General features: G+C 43.2%; 1 protein-coding gene across 1 annotated transcript; it reads left to right on the top strand.

Moving 5' to 3' along the window:
* The first annotated feature begins 7,609 nt into the window (after positions 1–7,609).
* LOC112167374 (cytochrome P450 71AU50) lies at positions 7,610–9,831 on the top strand. Its single transcript, XM_024304387.2, has 2 exons — positions 7,610–8,780; positions 9,074–9,831. Exons 1-2 carry the CDS (start codon positions 7,905–7,907, stop codon positions 9,686–9,688), a joined length of 1,491 nt encoding a protein of 496 aa, XP_024160155.1. The 5' UTR covers positions 7,610–7,904; the 3' UTR covers positions 9,689–9,831.
* Positions 9,832–10,084: the final 253 nt, after the last annotated feature.

The raw sequence follows: 10,084 nt of genomic DNA, 5'->3' as shown, positions 1-10,084 counted from the left end.
TATTCTAAACATCTCTATGAGCCAACTGCTGCTGCAAGACCAAGCAATCTGTCTCAAAAATAATAGGTTGTAAAGCCTGCTCCACCGCAAAATAAACTGCTTCCTTACAAGCCAAAAGCTCAGCATGTTCAGCTGATTGAACATGATGTATTATTTTACCAACACCCCTTAAGAAAGTGCCCTGTGCATCCCTAACCAAAAAACTCACAGCAGCTCGTCCAGTCCCAACATGAATTTATAAAATCTTAACTACACCTAGCAAGTTTTTTCATAATAACTTTTTCTTTACTTAAACCTAGGAACTGTGATCTGACCATGTTGGAATGAATTTTTTTTTTTAAATTTGTTGTCTGGCGCGCACTTCAATAAGTTAACATGCTCTGCATGAGTAATTGTGATTTGACCATGTTGGAATGGATTTTTTATTTAAATTTGTTGGCTGGTGCGCACTTCAATAAGTTAAATAGGTTCTGACATTTTCTGGTGCAAGTTATCAGGTATAATATGTGTCAGTCTAAGGGGGAGATTGTTAGAATCACACGTGGACTTGTCGCATATTAACATAAAGTAAATTGATAATTAGCTTAATGTCAAATCTAATTTAACATGGACACAAACTTCAAATCAATACTAGCAACTTAATGAAACAGTGTATCAATTCATTAAGATTAGTGTTAACGTTAGAGATCCGAGGGGTCTCTAGTTAGCTTTAGAGAGAGAGAGAGAGAGAGAGAGAGAGAGAGACGAGAAGTATAGTGGTTCGTCTCCGCCTTAGCGGGAGACTACGTCCACTTGAATATTGTACTATGTGTGTTTGGGATTACAAAGTGTGTAATGGAGTCATGTTTAAGTGTGAGGAGAGTTCCTTTTATAGGTGAAGGAAGCCATCTCCTCTACATTTTCTTAGATGTGGGATGTAGAAATCACTATTCTAGGCTAGAAAGCATGTTTGTGAAGGCAACTTTGCAAGGCCGGAAAGGTGGCTTCCCGGCGACGTATTTGCCACTTCTGGACACTGTAGCATAGCTTGAACATAGGGCTACGGGATGCATGTCTAGGTTGGGCCTCACCATGGCTTGTGGGTGTGTGTTACTTATGCTTGGTGATGTAGTAAAGTAGCTTGCTAGTAGAGGCATCTACAAGTCCCCGAGTAAGAGGAGCTTCTTGGTTGAGGAGTTATAATCATGAAGTCATCAAGCATAAGTATCCGAGCGGCACGGAGCCCCTACAAGTCCTCGAACTCCGTAAGTAAGAAGGGACTCGTTAACCTGCACAACAAAGACAAAAACATGCATATGTAGAATGTTCGTTGCATTGGGCAACAAATGTGAGTGGCATTGATATGCGTTGGCATATACGAACATATGAGGTGCATGATACATGTTGATGTATACATGTGGATGGCGCCAAGTACGATCGCTTATGACGTATAGACTCGAGAGCGCATATGTTTGTGTGCGCATATGGATTGCATATGATAAATGTGTGACGGGCGTAAGGAAACGAACGAGGTCGAGTTTAACGGGGTTACGCTCGTGAGATGTAAGTTGCATGAGTGTCATGAAGGCAAGCATTTGTAATTTCGTGAACGATGCTTACGCGAATGTTTGGGTTTGTTTGGTTTTCGCTCGTATTAATGGAATGCGAAAAGAATTCAATTTGTCGCAATTGATAAACGACAAATGGTAGAAAAATTCAATGTTCCATTAACGTGTAGTGTGTCGAGGAGACATGAGTGTAAAGCTTGGGAATGCCGGAAGGCAAGAGTGTGAAAGCTTAGGGGTGCCGGGAAGGCGTGAGCGGAAAATTCGGGGTTATTCGGGGTTACCAGGAAGGCATGAGCGGGAAGCTCGAGGGTTGCCGGGAAGGCATGAGCGGGAAGCTCGTGGTTGCCGGGAAGGCATGAGCATAAAGCTCTGGGTTGCCGGGAAGGCATGAGCGGAAAGCTAGTGGGTTGCCGGGAAGGCATTAGCGTAAAGCTCAGGGTTGCCAGGAAGGCGTGAGGGGAAAGCTCGTGGGTTGCCCGGAAGGCATGAGCAGAAGCTGATGATTGCCGCGAAGGCATGAGCGGAAGCTCGAGGTGCTGTGAAGGCGTGAGTGCGACGCTCGGGGTTGTCGCGAACGCGTGAGCGGAAAGCTCGTGATTGCCGTGAAGGAGTGAGCGGAAGCTCGGGGTTGCTGCCAAGGCGTGAGCGCAAAGCTCGTGAACTGGAAGCTCGTGATTGGCGCGAAGGTGTGAGCGCGAAACTCTAGGTTGCCACGAAGGCATGAGCACGAAGCTCGGGGTGTCGTGAAGGAGTGAGCGCGAAGCTCGTGATTGCTGCCAAGGCGTGAGAGGAAGCTCTGGGTGCCGTGAAGGCGTGAGCGAGAAGTTCGGGGTTGTCGCGAAGGCATGAGCGGAAAGCTCGTGATTGCCGCGAAGGCGTGAGCTGAAGCTCGGGGTGCAGTGAAGGCATGAGCGTGAAGCTCGTGAGCGGGAAGCTCGTGATTGCTACGAAGGCATGAGCAGAAAGCTCGGAGGTGCCGCTGAGGCTAGAGCGTGAAAGCTCGGCTGATGCCGCGGAAGGCATGAGTGTAACCGTTGCTAATTATGCTGGGCTGTATGTACAAGTCCCCAGTGAAGGAGGGTTTTCTTGCGGGGTTGATACCAAAGCGTAGCATTGTGCCGTATTTCGAGCATAATTAATGCAAGTGCGTCGTCCACCTAGAATTGGTCGGAGTGAACGCTTATGCCCTTTCGGGTAGGCCCCTACTAGGCCCTCCGAGGAGTCCTTTACTCCTGGCTATAGATCTCCGTATGATCGGAGAGGGGAGCTGCGTTAAAGCAGTGGCGTTAGATAGCGAACCTAATCTTTGATACATAAGCGTCGGGGGTTACCTGCCAGATCAATGGCTACCGTGGGCTGCTTTAACTTGTCCCTTTACTCTTTCTCAAAGGAGAAAAGCTTGACTGCAATGCCGCGTAGAGGTCATTGTCATTATGAGGCGTTGCCTTACCGCTTGGCGGTTGGTCGTAGACCATAGACTCGTGGAGTCTAGACCCATTTAGGTCTCTTTCTGGTGGGGAGGGTTTGACAAAATATGGTGGCCAAGAGGCTAGACAAAATATTTGCATATAGTGTATGAATGCATGAACATCAAATAAGCATGGTATATGTGTACGGCATGTACGAGCAGCATAGTGCAAGCATGCTTAAGGGTCGGGAAGACATTTGAAGTATTACACTAGGATGTGTGTATAGTAGGTGTGCTACTAAAACATATAACATGTGTTATAAGCATGATTAGTTTATCATGGAAGCATGTAAATGCATATCAAGTGTGATATATTATAAGCATGCTTAAAGTAGTGAAAGCATGTAATGGCTCTAATTGCAAGAGCGTAAGAGATAAGATCGAGTTACTTATCTTATGTTGATTTGGAGCAAGTTGGAATTGGATTTGATATAAGTACCAAAATCATGTTGGAGTTGTCCAAGCATGACGCACCATTGCTTTGGCGGATAAAGTGTTCCGATAATGTATGTCAACTCGTAATTGAGGTTGAATGCTCGATATAAATAATTGAATTTCCTTGAAACAAAATAGGAGATTAATATGTGGATTTCTAAAATCAACATTAATAATTTGCATATGTAATTTGATAAAATGAACAAAGTAATAAATCCATTACATTAAGTGTAGAATATATGCGTATGTACTTCCACCATATGTGTCCTTAAATTAGAACTTGGTAGAGAAACATATAAGATTATGTTTGAAGATATTGTGACTTATGGACTTTGTGAGAACGTGACCTTCTTACAAGATGTGTAAAACAAGTGTTATGCTAGCTTGAATTTATGATTGCAGAAGTACATCAGAAATTTGCTAGTAATTGTGATCATAGCAAGATTGGAGCATGCATCTGCTAGTAATTATCACATGATGCATGGCGTTATAATCAGTAAGGGGTTCACATCGGTAAGAGAACTAAGACATGGATGCTTATGTTCATCTTGATAGCCCTATGGATATAAGTAAAGTATAAACATGCTGGCAACTTGTCATAGACTTCTTTGCATAGCACATGCAATTATCCATCAGATGCATTAGTTGTGTCATATAAGAAACATACATGTATCACAGCAAACCACATATGTGTCTTGTTTACTTGACACTGATGCCTAACATGACAGCCATGTAATTAATGATTGAGATAAGCGATAGACACATGTCCTCAAAGAAACATGGAGTTTTCAGCAAGTCTAGCATGCTTAAAAATTAAAGGCTTGTAGTTTTGAACATGCATGGAACAACCAATGAGGGCAGCTAATTGTGCATGAGGAGCATATGTGAAGTATAAATATATGTGGTATTTGCACGGGTAGATTAAGTGTCAAGTATATCACGTCATGCTATTTGATAGTGGCATTAAAGCTATGCATCGTGTTGACAAATAATAGTTTAGCTGTGTAGAATAGAGGCATGTGGTGTTCTCAGCTGCACACATATATTTATCTCAATAAGTGGATAAATGAAGATGGCAAAAGAAGCTTTAGCAGACAAGTGTATACTCAATGCTTATATGTGGCGCTAAGTTAGAGTGCAGCAAACTATGTATTCAATTGAAACATGACGAGTAATGTTTCAGCGGTAATCTCCTTTGCCAGTGTACAGTATACAATAATGGAATGCTTGTGAGCACGTATGTTAGAACAGATGCACAGTCATGGTTTAAGCATAAACCCATTTCATATAATCATATATGTCTGCCATCGAGATGCCGAGAGCTTGTTTGAACTTTTAATTAAGCAAGTTTCGAAAACTTATCTTTGCAGTGAGCTAAAGCCCTGATTGTTGGTGGTTTGACCGCTGCAATTGGGTGATGGGGTCAAGAAGAAAACTGGTTGCTGCATCACTATGAGCGGACTGGTATCCATAAGTCGAGGAGGGTGAAGCTCCGTTAGGTAGATTTTGGAGAGTGACCGATTGATGATCCTGGAGCGTAAAGCTCCGCCAAGAAAATCTGTCGAGCAGAATGGGTGTCCAAAGTAGTTTCCTAGGTGCGAAGAGGAGGTTGAAAGTCCGGCATGAAAATTGAAACACCGCTATGGAAAATGAAGCTCCGCCAAGGTTGAAGCTTGGCCAAGAGGATTGAAGAGTATGGCCAGCGGTGGTGCCTCAGCGGAGTGTCTGAGCGGTGAAATCCAGCGGAGGGGACAAGCGGAACATGGCCGGCGGTGGGCTGTAGCGGTGTGTGTTCAGCGGAGAAGCCCAGTGGTGCAGTTCAGCGGTGAAGTTAGGCGGAGGAAGACCAGCGGAGACGCTCAGCGAGCTTGGCCAGTGGTGGAGTGGTGATGCTCGGCGGAGCGGAGCTTGACAGTGAAGTTCGGCGGTGAACTTCCAGTAGTGCAGCTCGACGGTGAAGGTCCAACGGTGCAGCTCGTCAGTGAAGTTCCAGTGGTGCAGCTCAGCGGTGAACCTCAAGCGGCAATGGTAGCGGAACGGAGCTCCTAGCCAGGCGTGTACAGTTCAGCGGGGATTTTGCTTGGGTCAGCAGTAGTGCTAGGGAGGCTGCTGCTGGTTGTCGGAGTGGAGCAGAGGTTGGCTAGCGGAGTTGTGCCGCTGACGGTGATGACGCTGGCGCTGATGATTGAAGAATGGTGATGGGTGCCCATAGAGGTTTTCTGGATGTCCAGAGTGGATCACCAAAAAAAAAAAAAAAAAATTTTTTTTTTTTTATACCGCTAGGATGGGAATTTTTTTTTTTGTAGGTCAGAGTTGACTTTTCTTGAGTTGGCGTTGACCTCATCTTGACTTGGATTTTTGCGAGCACTGAGCCCAAGTTGAACTTGATGTAAGAATTGTTTGGTTTTTGTTTTACCGCTAGGATGGGTTGCGGCGGATGTAAGGCTTGATTGAGAATACAAGATGAGGAAGGTCGAGTCCTTCTAGCGCCAATGTTAACGTTAGAGATCCGAGGGGTCTCTAGTTAGCTTTAGAGAGAGAGACACACATACACACACGAGAAGTATAGTGGTTCGTCTCCGCCTTAGCGGGAGACTACGTCCACTTGAATATTGTACTATGTGTGTTTGGGATACAAAGTGTGTAATGGAGTCATGTTTAAGTGTGAGGAGAGTTCCTTTTATAGGTGAAGGAAGCCATCTCCTCTACATTTTCTTAGATGTGGGATGTAGAAATCACTATTCTAGTCTAGAAAGCATGTTTGTGAAGGCAACTTTGCAAGGCCGGAAAGGTGGCTTCCCAGCGATGTATTTGCCACTTCCGGACACCATAGCGTAGCTTGAACATAGGGCTACGGGATGCATGTCTAGGTTGGGCCTCACCATGGCTTGTGAGTGTGTGTTACTTATGCTTGGTGATGTAGCAAAATAGCTCGCTAGTAGAGGTATCTACAGTTAGTAATCAAATTCTTAGTCTACAAGAAAGACTACAATATAATGAAGTGTTACATTAAGGATCAAACTAGGAGACCTAGTTCCTCAAGAACTGCTTTGATGGAAGGCTCTGAGGTCTAGTGATCCTATATAAATAGATGAACATGGTCCATGTTACCACCACGTCAATTTGCATTAGTTCTGTCCATTGAGAAGCAAGGTTGGCACGTAATAGAAGGCCATATTGAGTGATCATGCTTGCAGTGTTACAGAGATGGAATCCATGTCAGTGATAGCTGAAGGTAAGCCTTGATCCATGAATGGTTGATATCAAGCTTGTATGCATATGATTGTGAGCATGATCGAATTTGGTTTTACATGCCACTTTCAAGACAATGTGGGGAAGTACTTTCTACTTGTCACAGATTCGGTCGAGCTGACTAATTCTGCTGACTGGTTCTGCCTTATTCAGATCCACCTTGAGATGATTTCATCCCAATGGAATCTGACCTTCTCAAAGTTCCCCAAACAAATAGAATTTCGGCTCGTCTTCTGATGAGAACATGATGCGTCATCTCTCCTAGAACTGCTTTAGGAGGATTTCACCTCACCTAGACCCGTATTGAGGGGATTTCACCTCACCAAGCTTAGATCTGTCTTGAGGAGATTTTGCCTCGAGAAATCTCCCAAATAGGTCGGTCCATTTCTTTATAAACTCATTATTTCCTATGCTAAAATTTTACACTCCCACACAATATCACAGAATACATACCGTAACTCCTATACTGACTACATAAAATTACAATATACACCAAAACTCAGTAACTCCCAGGATGCATATTAGGTAAGTAATATTGACTCACAATGAACTTTCGTCGGAATATCTTCTCTATGGTATAAACCTAATCAAGGAGGAAAAAAAAAATCAAGATAACATGCGCAGATGGTCAAAATTTTCAGATTTAATTATTAGCAAGAGTTTCTATCTCTATCTACACGTAGTTGGATAACACACGTAATCAACACAAAATTCACAAGCGCAGATGTAGATTATTTTCTAATGCTATGACCATGCTCACGGACAAAGACTAATTGGTGGCGGCAATCAGATTTTCTTTTTTACTTTTTGACTTCTGTCTTCATAAAAAATGTTTGCTCAGGTCGACATATTTTTTGGTTAAGTGATCCACAAGGTAACAAGGAAAAAAAAAGAAACAAGATCGAGCTGAAGTCATCAGACTCGATCGGTGCCATGGATAATGAGTCGCCTACTCTTCTAGAAAAGAACATCATACTACGTCTCATGCACCAAGACAAGTGCGTACGTGTTATCCTCCGCCGCATGCTTTGAACCTGTTGAAAATTCCAATGCCTCTGCTACAAGTATATCAAAATCTCAATGGCTAATTAAGTCAAGGTGTGCTTGTATCTTCTACTCGATCGGCATCCAAATCTCGATATAAACACTTGGACTAAACTACCAGCTAGCTGCGAGCTCCTAGCTCAATCTCTAATTGAGAGATGATGGTTTGGATTTGGGCAGTAATAATTGCATCGCTTGCTGTTGTTTATGTTCTGGAACCATGGAGAAGCAAGAAGAAGAGGTTACCTCCTGGTCCAAGAGGGTTTCCTATTTTCGGAAGCCTCAACTTGTTAGGGGAGTTTCCTTACAAAGACCTACACGGACTGGCTCAAAAGTATGGTGACATCATGCACATGCGTTTAGGCCTCGTGTCTGCCATCGTCGTCTCCTCCCCTCAAGCTGCTGAGCTCTTCCTCAAGACCCACGACCTTGTTTTCGCAAGCAGGCCACCTCACGAAGGCGCAAAGCACATCTCTTTCGGGCAGAGGAACTTGAGCTTTTCCAAGTATGGCTCTTATTGGCGAGACATGCGCAAGATGTGCACCCTCGAGTTGCTCAGCAACCACAAAATCAATACTTACAAGGAAATGAGGAGAGAAGAGGTTGCTCTTTTCATAGAGGCCATTAAAGAGGCAGCTGCAACCAGCCACGAACCAGTCAATCTCAGCGCTAAGGTGTCATCTCTTAGTACGGATATGAGCTGCAGGATGGTGTTTGGGAAGAAGTACACGGATAAGGAATTCGACGACAAGGGTTTCAAGTCTGTGATTCAACAAGGCTTGCAATTAGCAGCTGCACCTAACTTGGGGGATTACATCCCTTGTCTTGCTCCACTTGACCTCCAAGGGTTCACTAAGCGCATGAAGGCCGTTAACAAGGTGTTTGATGACTTTTTCGAGAAGATTATTGATGAACATCTTCAATCGAGGGATGAGGGAAAGACGAAGGACTTTGTTGATGTAATGCTCAGCTTTATGGGGACTCAAGAATCTGAATACCTAATTGAACGCTCCAATATCAAAGCAATTATTTTGGTAAGTAACTTGCTAGGCATAGACTTGCTTGATATCCAAGCAGTAATGCATTTTTTTAAAGTAGTACTTGCGCATAGACTTGCTTCTTCATACCCTACAGTATTTTAGCTTTTGCACCACAGTATCATAGAAATTCTTTTCAGTATTTTCACTCTAGCCATGACTTTATAATTTTTTGGCAAATCCTATAGCATTTCAGAGTAGGATATACTGTTAATTTTGCCCTTTCATCTATCAGACTTCGAAGTACAATAAAAAGTCTCTTCTATTTAACAATGACTAATTATCGGCAGGACATGCTTGTGGCCTCAATGGACACATCAGCAACGACAATTGAGTGGGCCCTTTCTGAACTCATAAAACATCCACAACTAATGAAGAACGTCCAAAAAGAGCTAGAACATGTGGTGGGCATGGCGAGAATGGTTAAGGAATCAGACTTGGACAAGTTGGAGTACCTGGACATGGTAGTGAAAGAAACCTTGAGGCTACATCCAGTGGCACCATTGTTGCTTCCCCATGCATCTACTGAAGATTGCACTGTTAATGGCTTCCACATACCCGAAAAGTCGCGCATTATCATAAACGTGTGGGCAATCGGGAGAGACAATCATGCTTGGACCAATGCAGACGAATTCATACCCGAAAGGTTTGCAGGGAGTAATATAGACCTGAGGGGAAACCACTTTCAGCTTATCCCATTTGGGTCGGGTCGCAGACGTTGCCCTGGAATTGAATTAGGGCTAGTTGTGGTCAAGCTAGTATTGGCACAACTTCTGCATTGTTTCGATTGGGAACTTCCAGATGGTTTGTTGCCCACTGAGTTGGACATGACGGAGGAGTTTGGTATAACTGTTCCACGAGCCAAGCATCTGCTGGCTGTTCCTTCTTATCGCCTACACAAATAAACATATCATCGATCATCATAATCATAATCATATCAGAATGTTTATGTACTGTTTAATTTCTTGTTTCAATATAGTTTTTGGACAATTACAGATTTGATGTTACTATAGCTAATAATTAACTCGTAAGCGAGCATAAGCAGCAACATTGAATAGGTCTTACCAATTAATTACCAAAAGCAAAATCTTTGGTACAGTAAGTTATTTTCAATACAGGTCGTTCTAAATGTACCCAACAAATATATAAGTAAATCCAGTAAATTTTTTACACCCAGTTGATTTATAAAATTTTAACTACACCAGGCAAGTTTTCCTATAATACCATTTTCTCTAGTTAAACCCATCAAACTCATACAGCCTGACGAAGAGTACCAAACACCAAGTAATTTTTCATGAAAA

This window comes from Rosa chinensis, chromosome 5, assembly GCF_002994745.2.
Source record: "Rosa chinensis cultivar Old Blush chromosome 5, RchiOBHm-V2, whole genome shotgun sequence".
In the NCBI taxonomy this organism is placed as follows: Eukaryota; Viridiplantae; Streptophyta; class Magnoliopsida; order Rosales; family Rosaceae; genus Rosa; species Rosa chinensis.
Note: the sequence above shows the minus strand (reverse complement) of the source record. Positions and strands in the feature narration are given on the sequence as shown.